This window comes from Diceros bicornis, chromosome 15 (assembly GCF_020826845.1).
Source record: "Diceros bicornis minor isolate mBicDic1 chromosome 15, mDicBic1.mat.cur, whole genome shotgun sequence".
NCBI lineage: Eukaryota > Metazoa > Chordata > Mammalia > Perissodactyla > Rhinocerotidae > Diceros > Diceros bicornis.
In genome coordinates, this window is record NC_080754.1 from 50,978,011 (window position 1) to 51,000,526 (window position 22,516).

Sequence of the window (22,516 nt, forward strand, 5' to 3'; positions counted from 1 at the left end):
CTCATTGTGTTTCCATGGGTCCTTTGTGCTTCCCCATTTGATTCATTGATCCTAACAGTAGCTTTACTTACATATGTAGCATTAGCTGAATGACAAGCATTTCCACAGAACTTCCTAAGAAGTTGTTGGGAGAGAGAGCATTCTTCTGAAGAAGCTGTGGAAATGAAGTAGCAGAGACTTTATACTAGTGACAAAAGTAAATGCCTTGAACCAAAGTTTGGTGTTGGCTGATTTAAGGGCTAGGCCACAGCCCAGGATATTCGTTTCCTAGGGCAGTGGTTCATTGACATTCAGCTCAAGCAAGCAATAACCCAAATCTTGCTCAGTTCTCTCAGTTGTTTAATAAAATCATTTAACAGACCCTGACGTAATGGACTGTGGTTCTGCTTATTAATGCCATTATCTCCTTTGGCCTAGGATATGCCTGTGTCAGCACAGAAGCCAAGTGTTAACTCTTGAAATGCCAAAGTGAACAGGTGTTAAACACCTTACCCAATTTGACTGCAACCTTTTTTTTTTTTTTTTTTTTAATTTTAAATCTGAGAACTCAAGTCAGTAGACCCAAAATTCCCCCTTGACTTTGGGAATTTGAAGGGATTCTCTTCAATCCCAAACTCTGCCCTCTTGTCATTATGGGGGAGAGAGGGGAGCCTCTGTGGCTTTTTAGAAACTAACAAAGGACCTGTTGTGTCCTAGGCCAGAAATCCAGCACGTTATCCTAGCACAAAACTCCCTTTTAAAATGTGAGCACCCAAAGGGATGTTGCAAATCAAGGTATAGCCCCTTCCATGTCCCTGAAGGCCAATACCACATAAGTAATAGTAACAATCAAAGTAATAAGGGCAGGAGTGTTTACAAAGGATGTACTGTATTAAAAGGCACTTTATAAACATCAGCCATGGGTCCTAAGAGCTGACACATGGCAAGGATAGGACATGTGAAAGAAAAAGGATGGACGATTGAAGAAAAGAGGGAAAGAAACCATGCAGTTGAACTAACTTCTTTTTAATTTCAAACAGGTATTTTTTGCATCCGTGCGATCTGGAGGAAGTAGCCAAGTGTTTTTCATGACCCTCAACAGAAATTCCATGATGAACTGGTAACAGAAGAGCACTTGGCACTTATCTTCATGGCGTTATTTCTAATTTAAAAGAACGTAACTCATGTGGACTTATGCCAGTCTAGAGGCAGAATCAGAAGGCTTGGTTGAACATACCACTTTCCCCTTTTCCTCTCCCTCCTCCCGTCCCAATACAGTCCATCTTTCAATGTTGCAGCCTGGTTGAGAATGAGAGAAAAAGGTGGCAGGAATTTCCAGGAGATCCCCAAGAATGCTGCGTTGTCTGTGGACAAAGATGGACCATGTGCCCTTCGGAGTTAGGGATAGAAACAAATATTGTGTGCTCTTATGATTAAGCTGTGTTATGGTGGATTTTGAGTTTTGTTTTGGGTTTTTTTTCTACCTTTTTTTCTTTACCCTCTTACTTTGTAAGAATAGGGAGAGAATGCATACTGAGAAAATGAGTCTGTTTTTAATTCTGTCTGCCTGCTAGCTTTAAGTTTATGATATGTTGTAAAATTTCCAATTTCAAATGGTGAGAGACAGCACAATAAATGTACCTTATCTCCTTACACTGAAGGCCATAACTGCATCATGGGGTAATTTTAGAACTCTTTTGCCTTCACCAACCCAAAAGGTTGCTTTTTGATAGCAACTGGCTAATGGATTTTTAAAAGAGAAGAAAAATACTAGTTTTCCCCTCTTTGGGAAAATAGATTTTAAATGGCTAAACTACTAGCCTTAGACTAATAAAATCAACTACCATTTTTGTGAGTCTGACAGGCCCTATTTTTATATGGGCTTGCACAGAAGGGAGTATGTTGAATGGGATAGTAGTGCCATTGAGTTGAGTTGGCTCTTGCAATTGAGGGGCTCCATAACACAACTTTCCCTCAGCTATGATGCAATAGATCAGGGCAAAAGATGGGATGACAGATGGGGTCAGACAGAAAGAGCTTCTGGGAAACAAGCTAAAATACAGATAGATACACATTCTTTTTTTAAATGCTCAAAGCCTCCCAGCTGAGAGGTCACTCAGTTCGGGCTTCATTAGGAGTGATACTGTTGAGTTCTTTCTGGGAATTGGGGAGTGAATGACATTCAGGCTCTGGTCATTCCCAGCTTTCTCCTGAGGGTGCCACTTTCTCAACATGAAAACTGTGACTGAAAAAATAATAATAATAAATGTTTCTAAGATGCCTGTGTTCTCTCTGGGTTGGTGAGAGAAGGGACTAGACTACTGCGCCTGCCTGAAACACAGCAGGCATCATTGGTTCCAATTTTATAGAACTTGAAAGCAGGGCTTTGGCCAAAATTCTGAGACCCTAATCATTTTACCTTCCTCTAAATTACCCGACACACGGTAAACAACATTCGTGCAGAGATATGTATGTATTTACTTCAGGTTGACTTGTGTCCTTATAAACTCTTACTCGGATGATTTGAACTTTACGTGACTGTCTGGATTTTTTTTCCCAAAGCTCCAAGCATGGCCGCCTGTGGTATCAAGGTGTTGCAAAACAATATCTGTGTTGCGCTTCCTGTTTTAACCTACCTCGTTTTGTTTGTTTTTGTTTCACTGTTCATCACAGCAGTGTTATCTCCAGGAGACATATAGAGAGCTCAACTGGCAATCTCAGGTGTATTTAATATTTAAAAAAACCAAAATAAAACAAAAAACAGTAGTTGACCAAATTGTTGTTCTTGAAAAAAAACATCCAACAACAACAAAATCTAATGTGGCTTGTTTCTGGAGAAAACAATTACGGTAAAGGTCAAAAACAAAAACCTATGATCCCGTTGATTTTGCCTAAATACATGAGCAGCTGATGTACTATTAATGAGAACGACACACACATTAGGAAAATGGAGCTATTTCAATCTGGTGGTTTGGGCAAGGGGGAGAAAGGAAGGGGAAATATTCTGGTTTCTAAAGTAGATGATTATGCCCCTCCTTGTAAAGGTGGTTGTCATTTGCATTTATTTTAAGCAGGTAACACACAGGAATGGAATTGAGGATTATCTTCAGGCGATCACCGAGATGTCCTCATCATGGTCCCTTTAGCTCTCAAAAGCAATGAAATCCTCCCGTTCTCATTTTTACTGCTGTGGTTCTGCTGCTAAACAATATTATCTTCACAAATTCCATGCAACAAATTCCGCTATAACTTTTTGGATTGAATTTAACAACTACTGTAATTGAAAACTGACATGGACAAAATATATTGAATTGGGTCTCATCCCCGAATGTGATTGCCACCAGCTCTTTATATTGCTGCTGTGGTATTTTAAATCAGAAGCTTCTTTAAATTATGTTGCAAACTGATCTTTGTTTTTATGTTTTGTTTTATTTTTATTTCTAAGTGATAAGTTTGAAACACACAGCTTTAAATGATTTTTTTATTGTGGGATTTTGGGTACAGTTAAGAAATAAAAGGGAATCATTGTGTTTAAACATAAGGTAGTTTGTGAATGTATTTTTTAAAATCTAGATTCACTGAAAGAAAAAAATCATAAAACAATATTAATGCAGTCTTGTTTACAGTATGTACAGTGACATAACATAGAACATGAGCTTTTCTGGTGCCAACAACAATAAAACACAGACGTTAAACATCAAGCCATGCCTTTATATTTTTGTACAAATATTTTACACTGAGTACAAGGCAAAACCAAATTTAAAAGGGCCCCCCACAAATCTGTGCTCCTTAAAAGATATCTAAAGAATTCTTTGAAGCTTTTATCTTCACAAATACATTTTCCTCCATCAGGACCGGCCCTCGCCCTGATATACTGAGGTCTAGGTCATGCAGAATATTTCAGAATGCTGTTCTTGTAACAATTCCCAACTTTTTGGTTTGCTTTCTTTTTTTTTTTGGCGGGGAGAGGATTGTGCTTTTCATCCATCTTAATAGCATCTTAATAAAAATTTCTATAGTTTTGAAACTAGTTTTTGAAACGAATTAGTTTCAGTTTTTAGTTTCAGTTTTTCCTGTAGGGGATATCGTCTCTAGAACTCGCTGGCTCATTTTATTTTTATTTTCTTATGAAAAGAAACTGAGCCCTCCCCCCAAAGTAAGTTTCACTATATCTTTTCAGTCCTTGCTGCTCTAAATTGATAATCACGCAGCAAAAATCCACTGAGACTGCCTACACCATAGTTTAAGTCTACGGTCTGATAGGTGACCATCATTCCTAGGTGCCAGTCCAGGACATTGTAGCAAGGATTTCTGCATCCAGTGGGTGGTAGGAATGGATGACCTATAAGATCCCTTCAAATGATGAGAGTCCTCCCATGCCAGTTGTATTCAGACCATTGTGATTGCACACAGTATGAATGAAGACATCTAGTACTATGTTCCACACAAAATCTAATGGCTCTATTTAGATAGATCTCATTTTTCTTGAAGACTTTTAAACAATGCTTCAAGAAGAACTAGAGCTATTTCAGCAGTATAGATTAAGGTACTGATGAAATCCCACAAGGCCACTTGGACAGGGACTCCGTTTTTCTAACACATTGACATGTGTTACCTTTCCAAGATACACTCCTTACATACTTTGCATCAAGTACACATTTTTAAAAAGCATCTTAATTTCTGGTTGTCAAGACCTACTAACAGTTTTCTGTCTGCTCTTGTGAGTCATTGGTAATTGGTGTCTCTGGTCCCTCCTGTGCAGTAGATTAGAAAGATGTGAAATTCAGGCCAGAGCCATTTTGGTTTTGTCCATTGCCAGACAAGGAAGCAGCTGAAGTCTGACCTCACATTCCATGAAGTTAAAAAATATACATATTTTCCCTACTATTATGTGTCGCAGTTCCCATCACCGTATTCTTGAAATGTGGAAGAGCTCTTTGTGTTAATAGTGTGTGCTGTCTTTGAAAGTCTGCTTGAACAGGCATCACTTGCATTTGTGCTGATTGCTTTAAAAGATGTGCTACATTTTTTTAAGAAAGAAGATACAGCTACTGATCAAACTTTTAATCACTGGAGGAAAATAGGAGAATATCCACAACACGCTGATAACAATTCTGAATGACCCTATCATGCTCCAGATATTCCCAAATCCCCTCTGATACTATGTCCTGACCGTCTCAACAATTTCTGTGAATTGTTTTTTTTTTATAATTTTATTTATTTATTTTTTTCCCCCAAAGCCCCAGTAGATAGTTGTATGTCATAGATGCACATCCTTCTAGTTGCTGTATGTGGGATGCAGCCTCAGCATGGCCAGACAAGCGGTTCGTCGGTGCGTGCCCGGGATCCAAACCTGGGCCGCCAGCAGCGGAGCGCGCGCACCTAACCACTAAGCCACGGGGCCGGCCCTGTGAATTGTTAGTTACCTTTTTATTCCTTAAAAATTTAAATCTGACCAAATCAAACACAGCATAACAAACAAACCGACCCAAAACTGGCCTCCCCTGAGACTACATAATTACAACATAAAATCCAAAAGTCTAAATTTGATTTCATTTACCTGCCAATATTTCTCATAAATGCCGCTACATTTTGATCTTGATCAGTATAGCAATATCAGGAACGCTAAAGTGTGCTGTTCATTCATGGGTCTCAAAATGAGTATAAAGTGATCTCTTTTCAGAAGCTCTAGCAAAGAAGAAAACCTCTTGAGAATTTGCAAGTTCAAAACTGACCATTTGTACATTTCTACTAAACATTTTTAGTGCTGTTTGATTTCCATACTGTATCATTGTTCTGGGAATTTTTCCATAGACAATTAGAATATTCAAAAATTTACATAGCATTAAACAGTAGGAGACCATAACACTCTCTGCTTTGAATTTTACATATTTTTCTGGGCCTGCCATTCCAGAAACAGCCAGAATGCACCAAAATAAAAAATCCCCATAAAAGCATTTTTAAAACAAAAGTCCCTGGATAAGTTTTGAGATATTTAAATCTAAATCAAAATCTTGGACTCTGTGTCCATGATGCCAAACATTTAGATGAAGACTAGAAAATATAGTTAAAAGTAGAAATGTTCTAAAGTTTCCAGATTTTTGGCTTTGTGCAGACATCTTCAAACTGACTCAATTCCTTGCATGATAGGGTTTGGTTTTGATGGTTTGTTTTTATCAGCACTGAGTTGCATTGCACTATTGAGGCTGAGCAAATGCTGGTGGAAAGGTGAGTCTTCATTTCCAGCAGTGGATCATGATTTGTACATAGCAAATATCCATGCCCCAATATCCCCTTCCTCTTATCTTTTCCCCTGGGGTTAGTGTTAAGGAATAATAATACTGTATTGTGATTTATTTAAAAACCTCATACATTACCCTGAGTCAGAATTTCAAATGTTAGGTGACAGCAAGAAAAGAATCTGCAGCAGGAAAAAAAGATGACAGCTTGGATGAATTTTAAAATTGGATGTCGTGAAACTATTTTTGTGCATTTTAGGTGTCTTATTTGCAATGTTAACATAAGTGTAGAGATGCCAAATTTATAATATTGGAAGAGAAAACTATCATTTTCCTATGCCTACAAGTGTTTACATTGTTTAAATCTCTAGTTTTCTAAAGTGTTTTAAATTGTCAAAAATATGCTGAAACTGGAGAAGTCTCACCTGTGTCAGGATGTAAAAGAAGAAAATCTTCTTGGCATATTTTCTAGTCTGAACCTTTTGGTTCTTTCAAGTATTTTTTTCTTGCATACAAAAAGCCTGCAGTTATTGTTGTCTACAGTTGTTCCGAGCTGTAGTTAGAAATGATTTGGTACGTTCCAAGCCAGGGTTTTCCCATACAGTCACTGCCACACCCTGGGATATATTATTTTATGTTATCTCTGTCAAAATGTGAATAATAAAACATTAATGGTAGTAGGATGCCTGCTTGTTCCTCATTTCTACTTCCAGGGTATTATCCGTCCCTCCTCCTAAACACCCAATGCTTTGAAATTCTTGCCATCAGCCTATAGTCTCTTGTTCCCTTCAGTCACTCCCCCTCATTGCTTAAGCATTTTAGTTTTTGACTCACTGTCACTATCTCCAACACCACCCTCTCTTAATCCTTGGTGATTTCGATATCTGCTTAGACAATCCTGCAAATAATCTGGCTTCTCACTCAGTGTCTTGATCTCGACCAGTGAAACTTACATTACCAATTACTACACCATGTTGTCAGTCGATAGCACCGCCTCACCTCAAGCAATTCTTCCCATTTGCTCTAGGTAGATCCCATCCAACCTCACCAAATAGAGGACATTGCTCCAACAATCTCTCCCTCTCGCCTGCATCACCAAATTTTCCCATTCTATTAGAAAATTTCACTACATTCATGCTGCTGTCCCTCATCTTATAAAATACCTTCCTTGGCCCCATTACCCTCCCTAACTACCATCTTACTTATTTGCTCCCCTTCACAGAAAAACTCCCCAGAGGGAATTGTGTATACTTACTGTCTCTTATTCCTCTCCTCCCTTGGTCTCTTGAGCCAACTGAGATCAGGCTTTCATTCTCACCATCGTAGCTCTTGCTAAGGACAGGAGTGATCTCCATTGCTGTCAAATGCAATGGTCAGGTCTGTGACTTTAGGCTGCTTGACTTATCTGTAGTCTTTGACACAGTTAATGACTCCTTCCTTCTTGAAATACTTTCTCTGCTCTGGGACATCCCTTTCCTGTTCTTCTCTCAACTCTCGGGCCACTTCTCAGCCTCCTTCAGAGTTCCTGGAGTGCCCAGCACTGGACATCCCCTCTCTAAGTGATCTCTTCCAGTCTTAGAGCTTTAAAAACCATTTATACACTGACAATACCCACATTTTTATCTCCATCCCTAACCACTTTCTTGAGCACAAGATTTATATATCTAACTTCCTACTTGACATCTTCATTTGGATGTGTAACTGGTATCTCAAACTTGACATGTTTGCTTGACATGCAAAACTTGACAATTTGCACCCTGCCCACCATTCTACTCCCATTACAGTCTTCCCTATGACAGTAAATGGCAATTCTGTTCTTCCAGACCAGAAAATCTTGTAGTTACCCTTAAGTTTTCTCTTTCACATACCAGATCCTATCCATTAAAAAAAAAATTGTTTTTCATAGCTTTAGAATATATCCAGAATGCAGTCTGACTCCATGCCACTTCTTGCCTGAGATGACACTTTTAAAACATATACTAGGTTATGCCACTTTTCTGCTCAAGTTCTCAATGCCTTCCCATTTCACTCAGAATGTCAATGTCCTTACAATGGCCTATAAGGCCCTAATTAATCTGACCTACCGTTTGCCCCATCCCCAACCACCACTACCACTTCTCTGACCTCATCTATTTCTCTAGTTCATCTTGCTCCAGCCACACTGCCTTCCTTGCTTCACCTAGAGTATCCTCAGAACGTGCTCCTGTCTCAGGGTCTTTGCCCTGGCTGTTTCCTCTGTCTGGAAATCTCTTCTCCCACATGTCTGCGTGACTTGCTCGTTCCTTCCTTTAGGTCTCTGCATAAATATTTCTTTACTATCAGAGGCCTATATAAAATAACCTCCAATTCCCTACTCATTTCTGCTTTATTGCCTTTCATAGCACGTACCAACTTCTGCTTTGTTCACTGGTCAATCTCCAGTACTTAGAAGAATGCCTGGCAAATAGTAGTCACTCAATAAGTATATACTGGATGAATGAATGAATGAAAATAAACAATAACAGCTTTACAATGGGAAAAAAAGTATAGAACTATATGGGTATCTTCATTTCAACATGAATACAAAAAGCTGTGTCCAAAGTCTATATCATAAAAGCATAGGTTTGCTTTCATGTAGAAAATAGAAAATCCTATGGATTTTCTTGCCTGGAAGGCCATTGTGGATGGAAAACACCTAGCTATGATCCTAGCTATACTTTCCTGCTCCATGAATCATCTTAACAGGCCCAACTGCAAGGCTGGAGGAGAGGCTGTCATATAAAACCTTGAAAAAAGTAGCATTTCAAAACTCTTACATTTCTACAGATAATGATCCATTTTAAGCTATTGGTATTGCAATAAGTGCAGAGTTATTGGAAGTTGGAGGGAGGATTCTGAATTTTGTTTTCTGGTCTAAATGTCTAAAAATGACAATAACAACAACCATTTTTTCTTTCTAAAGCAAGAAATAAACAACAGTAAAATGTCCTCCTGCCAAATGAAGCTTCAAGAAGGCCTAACGACATTTGGGTCTCATCATTTTTCCAAGTGACAATAGTTCTGAGGCCTCCCTGGGCAGCCTCTAACGTCTGTATGTATTCAGCTCCACTGAATGTTGTTGCATGAAATTTCATTGTAGGAAACTGACACATGCCTTCTGATGACTTTATTGTTTCACTCAGTCTTGTAAAGGGCACACTTTGTTTTTTCAATTTGTTCAATCATGTATTTTCCTGTGCACTTAATAAAAGAAATATTTTAAAAAATAAAGGAAGAAGATAATGAAATGATGTAATATGAAGTAATATAAGGAAAGAATTTTTTTATTCCTCTATTATTTTCTGTATCTTCTCACAAATCTGCTGAGATGAAAGAGAATGTGTAGTTCATGTTAAATAGCCAGGGTCAAGGTCTTAATTAACCTTTTCCAGGACCAAAGCCATTAGGGGCTTCCATGGTGCTTAGTTGCAGATCCTTGAAGACCTTTACAAAAGATACAGGGCATTGGATCTAGTTACAGATGGAGAACGTGAAACAGATGCTAAGAAATGCCCAAGGTGTCCCAGTCATTGTGAACAATCTAGATATCACAGTCTCCGGTTTTTAAGATACAAGAAATGATATCAAAATGCATTCTCAATAATTTATGTGAAAAAATATTTTAGAGTGTTGGTTTTCTTTAAAATTGAGCATCACCAGCTTTCCATGTTTTTTTATATTTCCCTAAGCAACTAAGTCCATGTTCTGTGACAATAACAATTTGATAGCCTCACCTCCCTTTAAAAAATAGTCATCTTGGTTTTCAAAGTTCAAAGTTAATTTTACCAAATGATGTCATGAGGACATGGATTAGCAGCATCACGGTCTGATCAAATTTTTCAGCCTTACACCTGATGCTTCATGATCTCAGGTTATCTTATACTATTAAACTCATTTAGTAAAAGAGATGGCAGTTAAAAGATTGAGGAATTTAGAGCTAGAAGGCATCACTGGAGCAGAAAGAAACAGTATAGCCTCACGTCAACCTGATGCTTTTCCTTCATGTCATCCTTTCTCCTCAGTAGGACAGCCATTCATAACTGGAGGCTCATCAACCAGGGCAGGCCAAAGTTATCACCAGTTCAAGGAAAAACAATCAAAAAGAACAATGTAGTGAGTTTTCCATAAAGCTTATTTAAAGACAGTCTTATTTGGAGATGGTATGCTCTCATTTTATAGTGTTAAGATGTATTTGAGAGCTGATGCTGATAACATATAGCCATTCACTTTATTAAATGTTCTAGTGTGGCAAAATTAAAAGTTGGCAGCCTTTTTTTCGGTCCTAACCAGATTTGGAGTTGGGTGAGGGAGGCTTTGGTTTTCTTTTTGGAATTTTCCTGGTTAGTGAAATCCAGAAAAATGTGGTAATAATTGCTCTACAGTACTTATAAAAGTCCAGATCTTTTTTCAGTATAGAAATATGCTGCCCATCCCCCAAACTGATGGAATAAATTTAGAAAGGGAAAAAAAAAAAGCATCATCCAGCGTTAGGAACAAATCAGATGCCCCACCTACTGTCGGTGATTTCAACTTATGTTGCTGGCTTTATCAAGGTAAGTGGTGGTTAAACTCGGGCAGAATTCAAGAAACTTCTACAGGCCCCAGTGCCATCACAGAGCAGACACACTGTGAGATGGAAGACTGCAAAACACAGAAGTCATCAGCTAACTGCATCCCACCCACCTTATCAACCTGTGGTTCCTAATTTTTTCAATATGATGCCTTCCCATCACATCCACCTAAGAAACTGAAAAGCAGCAAAAAGTTCAGTAACACTTTTAAATGAAACTGCATTTTATAAGCCATATCATTTTTAAAAGGTACTTATACATGTGAGTCATTTATTTAGTCTACAAACAATGCTTGGCACACGCTTGGGTTGCTGGACCCCTTATGGTAGCTCCATGCTCCCAGCCCTGCTGAGGTCCCTGGTCCATAATTTGGAAAATGTAACTATAAACGTTCTCCTTAAGAACCCCTATTTGTGTCTTGGTTTTATTTTATGGCAACGTTTTAAAGTGGTTATGTGGTTACGTTAATGGTCACTGGTTCAATTCATTTTAATAAGGCAGCCGTTACCACCTTCAGGTGTTAGACACTCAAAAAATATCATCATACTATTTTTTATTTTTTGCCTGTTTATATGCCATGTTATTTTTAAAAGTACTTGAGACAGCTATGATCTTACTTTTGAGAAGCCACTAAAGCAAACCCAGGGCATACCAGTTGTGTGAAGGAAAGCAAGTAGCCATTTATTTACCAGCTGCCTATTACATACCAGGCCCCACACCAGATGCTGAGGTAAAAAAGCTGATGAAGAAATGATCCCTGCCATTAAGGAGCTGCAGTCTCCTTATGCTGCAGGGGAGATGGGGAAGGCAGGGGACCGCATGCAAACATGAACAGAGACAATACCAAAAAAGCAGAGCCTAGCATTTGTTAGAGGAAGGCAGGAACAGCAATGGGACCGAAGAGAAGGGGACCTCTGGCTGGAAGGATTATGGAGGGCTTCCAGAGGAGGTGGCCTTTACCAGACTATGGGACAGGAAAAAGGGAGGGAGACATTCCAGCAACAGGGAGCGGCTTGAGCAAAGGCACAGAGGAATGAAGAGCATGTGGCACAGAAACGGCGTGCTCATCATGACTAGAGAAAACGCTGGTGGAGCAGGAAAAACAATTGCCTAACTAAGGAATGTATAGCATATTCTCTTCACCCCTACGCCCAACCTCAGACAGAGACACCAGGGGTTTCAGAATCCTGATTCAGCCAGATGCCTGGCCCATGTGGGCAATGTTTGGTGAATGAATAACACCATCAGTTAGGGATTCCCGTGTGTTCATGCTAGAAGACCCATGAGTGGATCATTTCATGCACGTAATTCTGGGCATCCTTTTAGTTGCTGTCTGTAGGACCAAGCCCCCAAATTTCCTCACTGGACCCCAGCTTTAAAGCATAAAGCTGTCCTATGGCACTACTACCCCAAACTCTCCTGATCATAAGAATCACTTGCATGCAGGGGAACAAGAAGGCTCATCTCCTGACTCCTAGGACAGCTCTCTTTCCTCTCTACCAAGCCACTTTCCTGGCCCTCTTCATCCTGCTCGCATCAGTGGCAAAACATAGGCAATGGCTTTGGTGTGTGGCAACAGAGCCCACCCATAAGGCTTGGCTGGAATCTTGCAGGTGGGCCAGAGTAAGAGACAAGACCTGTGCTCTTGCTGCAGCAATCTTGCTGCAGCAAAACAAAGCACTTTCCCCCTTCAGTTCAGCATAGGCCAACTGAGGAGAGTTTTGGAAGAGAGAAGAAAAAGGAGTGAGGGAAGTGAGAGAAAAGACAAAGACAAGGCCTTGGGGCAGACTCCACCGTGTGTGGTAGCCACACAGAGGTACTGACCTTCAATTTTCGATATGCTCATTTGAATCACTGAAGAAAAATAAAAACCGCTTCCTCTCCCCACCAACCATCACAAAGTGCTAGACCAAACCCACTTGCCCTGCTCCAAGAGAGAAAGTGACTTCAAATTGTGAGAGAGAGGAAAATTCTATGTGGGCTTGCTTGACCAGTCTTGCCACTGACTCGCAATGTCTCTAAAGAGATGCCAGAAGCCATTTGGTGCTTGCAAGCACTGGAGATTTTCTGAGGAGAATGAGGCTAATAAATTAAAACTGTTTGTGTCTCTTAGAGATCTATGAGGCAAAGTACCTGGGTCAACAACTTGTGCACCACCAAGTTGCACCATCTGTTTGTGACAGTACATTCCTGGAACTCCTCTGCGTCTGGTAAACAGCTGTCATGAGAACCCTTTCTCCCTGACACTGCTCCTTTTATTGGTGACCTATTGGCCAACAACACCGAGCAACATTGTTTGTTAAACCTCAGTGATGATCTTTGCTCCCATTTTTTTATGTCAACCTCATAAGCCTCCCTTAGCACCCCGCAAATTAGCAGCAATGGTATTGAAGGCAATGATAGAAATAGCACAAACACTGTCTGAAAATGATTAACCCACAGACATTAAAGAGACCCAAACTCATAACAGAAAGATGTCCTGCAGAGTATTGTGGCCATTTAGGCATACTTGATTTAAAAATGGTTAGGAACAGAGAATTTTAATAGACTTAATTTAAACTGAGATAACTCAAGAATTGCAAACAAAATTTTTCTGCATGCAACAGCACCATTCAATTTAGATTGAATTGCCTGATGATTAATTAATTTGGGACAGTGCTCACTGAAAAATTGCCAGAGATGCACATCTGTCAAAGGAATTTGCCACAGATTGTCAAACCTCCATGACATGAATGGCACAAACCCAGGGGACTGCCCACGCAGTAGGTGGCCCCTTGTTCTTTTAATGAGAACTGCTCTGATTGCCAAATTATCACAAGCTCCAGGGTAAAAGAAGGAGCAGAACTCACCTAGCTAGTCAACTCAGGAGGTCACAGGACCCCATATTAACTTTTGAAGAGGATGTTACATTGAGAACAAAGAATCATGGAAACAGAGAGCAGAAAAATAATAACAGCTGATGTCTACTGAGCGTTTAGTATGTGCTGGGCTTTGTTCTAAGCGCTGTATCCATACTATCTTATTTAATTCTCACAATAATCCCATGAGTCAGACACGCTCTCCACCTTGCATATGAAGAGACTTAGAGCTTATCTAGATTGTTTCACAGATGAAGTCCAGAGAGGTTAAGCAAGACTTGCCCATGGTCAAGTAGCCAAACCCTTGCAGAGGGAAGACCCAAACGACATTTCTTGACTCCAGTCCAGTGCTCCAAACCCTTGTGAGTGGGTGGCATGAATTCATTTTACAAGGTGCCTTGGGTTCAGAAGAGACATAAAACCATTCCAGGAAAGGGAAACTCTTCTTCCTTTCTGAAGTCATGGGCAGCAGGCTACGGGGGCCAACCAGGCATCATCTGGCCTGGCAGAAGTGATGATACAGCTGGTCTTTTTCTCATGCTATCTCTTAGACAAGCAGAGGGCTGGGGTGCTGGAAAAGGGTATCTAGACACCTAAGCTTGGTCTGAGGAATTGGACGTCACTTGTCTACAGGCTTCTGTGCCATACTAAAAAGGGCAAACTAAGAGGAAGCTTCTTGAGAAGTAATTAAATTAAAATCTCATCCTAACATGGCAGAGGGGACAAATCTGGCAAGAAGGCAAAATGACAGAAACTACGTAAACAAATAAGAGTAGAAGGTTCAAAGGGGATGGTAGATTGGAAAGACACCTACCTAACTAAAAACAGAGATCCTCTGAGGAGATGTCTTGGTCAAAGGCGGTGGTAGAGAATCATTTCAGCTTTATCTGTATTCTATGAAATTTTCTCAATGACAATGGTTGCATGTATTTATGCTTAATTTGCTATTAAAATGAAGTAAATATTTTTAAAAGGAGAAGAAGAGATCAATTGAAAGGTGGAGACAGTGCCTAGACTTGTACAACTATTGGATAGCTTTTCATCTGGTACCTGTGACTCTCAATGTGGGTCACTGGAAGGCTATTAAGGTCACTGCATCTGTCCAAGAAGTCTTGACAGTCACAGCCCCAGTGACCAGGGCTACTTCCTCTGCCCTGCACCTGGTGGCCATATGTCTGCCTTTGGGATGGGGTCAAGAGGTCTCATAGGCCTCTGTGTACATCTGGGTTTGTTACCTTAGATTGTGTGGGTCTCTCCAGTCGACCACTGAGCTAGCTAGAAGAATCCACTAATTCTTTCCTAATCCATCTACATAGATCCATTGAATTGACTCCATTATAGGCAAGTTTAAAAGAAGGGAAAAAAAGGTTTAAAGGAAATAGGCCAATTTATTGGCTGCCACAAGCAGAAGTAGCACCAACAAACTGCCCCATGTTCTTCCCTCTTATTCCCAGCATTGAACACTCTTCCTAAAGTCCTAGCAGGCTCCCCTAGCAGTTGAGTTGGCTGGAAACAGAGACCATGACCACACCTTGACCACAACTTGACCTCCCTGGACCCCTGCCAAAGCTTATTTCCAGGAGAAGTCCAAGAGGTCAGTTTGGGTCCCAGAGTATCATCCAAATATTCCAGCCTCAGCAGGCCCCCCTGGAGACTCGGATTCGATTCTCTTTAGTGTCCTCTCTCTTTCCTTTTCCACCCATTGCCCCACCCAACCCACACTCACACTACTGACTGTCAGAGAAATACCTACTCTTTACCAAACCCTCTCCCTTAAATCTATCACATCAAAGCTCAGGCTTTAGTGTTTGGCTTATTTATTCCTAAGACCTACTCTAAGAAATAAGGGTCTAATATTATTGGCCCAACTGCCTTACATTGCTTAGGAATACAAAGTTTGATTAAGGTTTGAATTTGAAACATTTTTGTGGCCACTAAATTATCTCTAAATTGTTTACTCAAAGTAATGTCTTCTAAAATTAAATAATGCCAAATGCTCAACCTCAATACATTCAATAAAGTCCTCATTTTATCTTTTCTCAAGAAAGGATATCATAGGAATTCTTACTCTATGGAGATCCTCCACACAATAGATGAATTTGTGTTAGGATTGTGGGTGGAACTGGGAGAAGGAGTAGGTGTGAGGGGTCTCTAGACTTGGTGGAAAACATAATAATGGTTTTGTAGTTTAAACAACAGTCTGCTCCTGACCTTAATGGTCAAGAATCTAGTTATCAATTGTTGAATAATTTAGCCCATACAGCATTTGAATGTAAAGAGAGCCAAACATTCACTGTGTGTGGATCACATGGATGACAACCGTTATATGTGGCTTTCAGAACAGTAACAAAGGAGCGAGCTATGAAAAAAGAGCTGAAGCCAAACATCTGACTTCATATGGAACTCTGACGCTATCTAATCCTGTGACCTTGAACAAATCACTAAAATGCTTTTGAATACTTGGTTTGTCATCTGTAAAATGAGAACAATAACGATACCTACTTCAGAATGTATTGTGAAGATCCCATGAGATCATAGTCATTATAAAAGTGAAAGTCGATAAGATTATTAGTTATGACAATCATCATTAATGCAACTATAACACAAATGAACAAGATTCAAGCAATTTGTTTCAGTGCAACTACGCTGAATCTGAAAGACTCGGACCTTCAGGAAGCTTTCACGTACTGTGTGTGGGCACACTCAAGTAAGTGTGGATGAGAGAAGCAAGGTTTCTGTATTTCACATCACTTCTTAATTGTCCTACTTATAAACCTCCTACTTTTCTTGAAATAAACCTACAGGCTCCCTTAAAAATAAATCCACATCCCCCCAAATTAGCAATAAAATGAGAAGCTTTACATGGGGGGCACTCCACAACACTGATTCAAGTCTCCCAAAATTCACTATGCTGACATTGGGTCCTCAGCTGTCCCCACTAGCTCTTCAGGGTGGGCATTGACTCAACTCTTAGTTCTCCTTGAAAGCTTTTCTAGAGGGTTAGGAATGCCAGAAGGAAAACACACACAGTGAATAACATGCAACTAGATAATCTAGATTACAGGGTATGATTTGTTTTCTGGAATCTATAGGCCTAGAACCATCCTCAGAGTATACCAGGGGAAAAGAACATGCTCAGTCAATTCAGGCCTTTAAACCCCCCAGATTTTGTCCTCCTTCTTTTTGTCTTGGGTTCACCAGCTCTGGAAGAACTCAAAATAATCAACCCACCATTGGCTATGGCTTACATTTGCTCTGACAACACAAATCCTTGGTCCCTGATGGTGAAATCATCTGGAATTGGGTAGCAGCTGCCCCCCTTACAAGGAACAGCCTCTCTCCAGTTTGTCACAGACCTCACATCTCTCTATTACTCTTTGAGGCTGAAGCCGATTGTCAGCTGCCATTCATCACTATATGTGTGCTGCTGTTTTTCTCATAGTAAAGAGAGAAATGAGACAGAATGCCTCTAACAAAATTAGGAAAACAAAAGCTAGACCAAAGAGAACCTTGCAATTTAAGAAAAATGGATAAAGGTATACTTCCTTGAAAAAGTGAAGAGTATGTGTAGCTGTTTAACACACAAAATATAGCTGTGTTGAAAGGATACAGTGGATAGCCATTTTCATCATTTACATACCTTGCCTGGCCCTGTTAAGCACTTGTTTGACAACAGTTTTTGAAAGTTCTAGGTGCTCTGGGGTTGTGTCTATTTTCTTCCCAGTTGTCATTAGAATCTGCAAGAACTAGAAGTGCTCATTAAATATTTGTGGCTGCTATGGTAATTGTTCACTGTTCCCATGTATTTGTTAACATATTTGTTAATTTCCCACCTCATTCCCACACCGGTTGTCATTTGTGGAAATTTGAGGTGCTCTCAATATAGGCTCTAAAACTTGGATCCCAATCCCTAAAGAACGTAAATTCTTGGAAGACAGGAATCTTATCTGATTGGTTCACTGCTATCTCCAGCTCTGGCACATAAAAGATAATCTACAAATATTTGTTGAAGGACTGTTTGTCTAAACGTTGAAGATAATATCTAGATCTTTCACTGTCAGACAAATGCTGCAGTGAGAAGACACTAATGTCCTGTGGCTGTTCCAGGGTTTGAAGTTGCTCATTAATAACCCCACAGTGGGAAGTCTGCACTAATAATTAAATTTTCTTCCCTTTCTCTCTCAGTGGGCAAGAGATGATGTTTTTGAATCGCTTCCTGGGACTAATTCTAAATGTCATTGATTAAAAAGGGAATAAATAGGGTGGGTCAACACATATCACATATCAGTTGCTGTGTTTTGATCAGCGTCAGCGAATTCCTGAAGCATCATCATCCTTAGAGACCCAATGTCCTTATTGGAAATCTTCAAAATGAAAGTGCCCTTTAATGAAATGTAGCCTATGTTCAGCAATAATAATAATAATAATAATAGCAGCAGCAAATACTCATCATTATGGGCCTGACACTGTTCCAAGCATTCAAGATATTTTACATGTATTAACTCCTTTAATCCTTACCACCCCCATGAGAGAGACACTATTATGTGCCCCATTTTACAGGTGAGGAAACTATGACACAGAGAGTTTCAGTAACTTTCCCAAAGTCACAAAGCTAAACAGGATGGAACTGGGATTTGAACCCAGACTGTCTACTCCAGGTATAAGGTAGAAATGGATTCTGGAAAACTGCGTATATTGCCTGAATATGAATTAATCAACAAATATAATACTCCCAGGAAAGCCTGAAGTCAGTAAGTCAATTTTTAATGAGCACCTACTGTGTATACTAGTAATATTCTAGGGGATGGGAATACAATAGTGGGCATGATAGAGTGTGTCCTTGAAAGAATTTGTATTGTATTATGAGATACATAACACAACACATGTTCATAAATAAACATGTAAACAAACAAATAAGGTGATTTTCGATATTAACAAATGCAATGAACAAGTCACAATAGGGTAATTATGGTAGTGACTGGAGGGAAGGTGCTATTTTAGCTATAGTGGTCAGGAGGGCCTCTTGGTGTGTGTGTCGGGGGGGGGTGCATAAAATCTGAGTTAAGACCTAAATTATGAGAAGGGGGCATCCATCCTGGGAAGAGTATTTCAGACAGAGAGGAGCTAGCTTGATGTACTCAAGCAACATGGTGGCTGCAGCAAAATGAACAAAGATGAAAGTGGAGGAGATGTTAAAAAATAAGCAAGGAATCAACTAATGCAGGCCTTGTAGGTAAGGTTAGGTGTTCTAATTTATTCTCATTTAAATGGAAAGCAAACAGAGAAATGTTGTCTTGTGATTATTTTTTTAAGATCTTTCTGGCTACGTCAGGGAAGATGAACTGCAAGGGAGTAAAAATTGAGACAGGGAGAGCAGTTAGGAAGCTACTGCAATAGTCAAGGCAAGAGATGGTAGCTCCTTGGATTAGAGTGATGGTGGTAGAGATGTGGTCAGATTCAGCATATATTTGGGAGATATAGTGGACAGAGCTTTCTGATGGATTGGCTACAGGACCTAAAAGACAGGAATTGATCCCCAGTTTGGAGCCATTTTTAATGCAGTTTACTGAACAAGAAAAGACTCATAGGGTAGCAGATTGAAGGTTAGGGAGTAGAGGAAGCAAGAGTTCTGTTTACATAGGATAAATTTAAATTAAAATTCTTAGACATTTAAGGAAATGCTGAGTATTGTCTGAAGCTTGGAGAGAGAAGTGCAGTGCTGGAAATAGATGTCGTACATCTGTGCTGTCCAATCCAATGTCCATTAGCCATAGATGGATACTGAACACTTGAAATGTAGCTAGTGTGACTGAGCAACTGAATTTTTTATTTTAATTAATTTAAATTTAAATATCCACATGTGGCTAGTGGCAACTATATTGGACAGCACAGATGCACAACATTTTTATCGTCACAGAACATTCTATTGGACAGGGCTGGTATAGATGGTTCTTAAAGCCATTAGACCTGATGAGATCATCTACACAAGGAATGTAGATAAAAACAGAAATGGGCCAAGCACTGAGCCCTGGATGACACCACCATTTAGAAGTCTGGAAAAGAAGACGGAATCAGAAAATGAGAGGCAGTGGCCCTTGAGTTCAAGTGATCAGGTTGTCATGCGGCCAAGAGAAGAAAATGTTTCAAAAAAGAAGGGAGTGGTCCAATGGACAGAGAATTGTCCATTAGCCTTGGGGAGATGCAGGTTGTTGGGAAACTCATAAAGAGCTATTTCAGAGGTGTGGTGAGAGACAAAAGCCCACTTAACAGTGGGTTGAGAAGAAAAGGACAGTGAGTATGAAGATAGTGTAGAAAATTTTTCAGAAGAGTTTTACCACAAGGGGAAACAGAGAAATGCAGCATCACCTAGGAGGTTAAGCGAGATTTTTTTTCCCAGATGGGCAAGGTTAATGCGTTTTACACCACAAAGTAAATGGTTCAGTAGAGATGGGGAAACTGATAATTTCTCTTGGTTACCACGAGAGAAAGTGGGTAATTGCATGAATGAAGTCCTTGAGAAGGTATGAGGAGCTAGAATGGAAGTTTAGGCACTGGCTTTGGAGAGGAACAGGGACATAGTCTTACATTATAACAAAGGAGACAAAGTACACAGGTGCCAATTGTTAGAATTAGTGAGGAGGAGATGGAGTGCATGACGAACTTTAATTTGGATAGAAAGATTCATATGGATCTATAATAACAATAATAATAACTATCACTAATGAGCAACCAGTATTTGCCATGTCCTTTTTATATATACATATTCTCTAAAGGTATTAAGTAATCCAAGAAGTAAGCATTATCACAGCAGTTTTATAGAAGTGGATACTGAGACCCAAAGCTACATAAGCAGTAAGTGGCATATTTGAGGGTAGGGAGGAGGAAAATTAAAATTTCTGTTTAATCATGATAAAATTGAGATTGCACCTATTAGACACTTACTTATATGAAGATGTTGAGTAAGCAGGTGATATCCAGTTGTCTGGAGTTTGAAGAGAGATTGTTTCGAGCCCACATTTATCCACCTCCTTAGCCCATTTTCTTTCCCCTACATCTCACAGCTATATATGATGGATCAAGGTACAGGGTATGAAAAACAATAACTTCTTAACTCTTGTATGGATGAGATAGAGTGGGGAGATCTGAAGTTGCAGCAGGAGAAGTTTAGGTTAAACGCCATAAAAGTTTTTTGTTTTGTTTTAGTTTGGTTTGACTTTGTCTTTTGTTTATTTATTTGTTCACGTGTTTCTTTTATCATTAATTAGGTTTCTTTTCCTAAAGGTCTTTTAAAAGTGAAACAAGGCTTTCGCTACCAGAAAGATGAAGTAGACACATTTTTCCCTATTCCTCCTGCTAATTATAACTAAAAACCCTGGATATTAATATAAAACAAACACAAGAAGACTATGAAAGGCAGAGAGTAGAAGGCTGACTGGCTAGAAACCTCAAGGCCTGAGGAACGGCAGTGGTGAATTCCCTGTTTTGGGTGTTTTTGTTTTTTGGCCTCATATATCCCAGACTTGGAACTGAAGAAGCCAGCGACCTAGAAATACCAATGGGTGCAGACAAAAAAGTCCTCCCAAAACTTGCTCTCTCTAGCCAAAAGACAAGGAAAAGGGAAATTTAGCAAGGCAGAACAGTGTTGGATAATAACTGCTTTATTCCAGCCAATCGCCACAGAAAAAACTGTGGCCCTACCCCCAAACAATGCCAGCAAAGACCAAGTAGGGAGCCTAGACACACACTCTTGTGAAGCTGTAATAAGAAACCTCAGCATCTCTGCCAGGGTGATGTCAGAGAAGGCCAAGTAGGGAGTCAGGATTTTTATCCACACTGCAATGAGACTCCCCTCCAATGGTATCAGCGGAAACCATGTAGCGAAATGGAGAAGTACTGTTTCAAGATTTTGCTTATTGTTGATAATGCTTCTGGACATCCTCCTTTTATTGGTAATCTTCATCCCAATATCAAAGTGGTGTTTCTCCCTCCAAACACTACCTCTTTGACTCAACCAATGGATCAAGCTTTTAAGGCCTACTGCCTGAGGAGGACCTTTGCCCAGGCTATTGCTGCAACTGAGGAAGACACTGAGAAGACAATGATACAATTCTGGAAGGATTACAACATCTATGACTGCATCAAGGACCTTGCTTGGGCTTGGGGTGATGTCACCAAGGAGTGTATGAATGACATCTGGAAAAAGACACTCAAAAGGTTTGTCCATGACTTCAAAGGATTTGCCAAGGATGAAGGGGCTGCAAAAATCAACAAGGCTGTGGTCGAGATGGAAAACAACTTAACCTGGATGTGGATGAGGATGACATTGAGGAGCTGCTAGAGGTGGTTCCTCAGGAATTGACTAATGAGGAGTTGTAGGAACTGGAACAGAAATGCATAGCTGAAAAAGAGGCAAGAGAAAAGGAAACTGCAGGAGAAGAAAAAGAAAAAGAACCCCCAAGAAAATTCACAGCGAAGGGTTTAGCAGAAGCTTATGCAGACCTCAACCAGCTCCTTGTAAAGCTTGAAAACGTGGACCCCAACACCGAAATGTTTTTATTAATAAAGCAAATCTATGTTGAAAAAAAGAAACAAACCAAGCAAACCAACAGGAACATATTTATGAAAAGAGTGACACCTCCTCAAGAAGAGCCTCAGGCAGGTCCTTCAGGAGGTATTCCAGAAGAAGGCATTGTTATCATAGGAGATGATGGCTCCATGCATGTTACTGCCCCTGAAGACCTTCCAGTGGGGCAAGATGTGGAGGTGGAAGACACTGATGATGATCCTGACCTTGTGTAGGTCTAGGCTAATGTGTGTGCTTGTGTCTTACTTCTTAACAAAAAAGTTTAAA

The 22,516-nt window shown here is 39.9% G+C and overlaps 1 protein-coding gene across 2 annotated transcripts in view; it reads left to right on the top strand.

Moving 5' to 3' along the window:
- Positions 1-6,902, top strand: part of TNIK (TRAF2 and NCK interacting kinase) — a 391,580-nt gene extending 384,678 nt beyond the window's left edge. For both annotated transcript variants that reach the window (XM_058556353.1, XM_058556354.1), the window contains one exon: positions 1,020-6,902. In XM_058556353.1, coding sequence (XP_058412336.1) covers positions 1,020-1,103 — 84 coding nt within the window. In that variant the 3' untranslated portion in view covers positions 1,104-6,902. The remainder of the gene's footprint in view (positions 1-1,019) is intronic.
- The last annotated feature ends 15,614 nt before the right edge of the window (positions 6,903-22,516 follow it).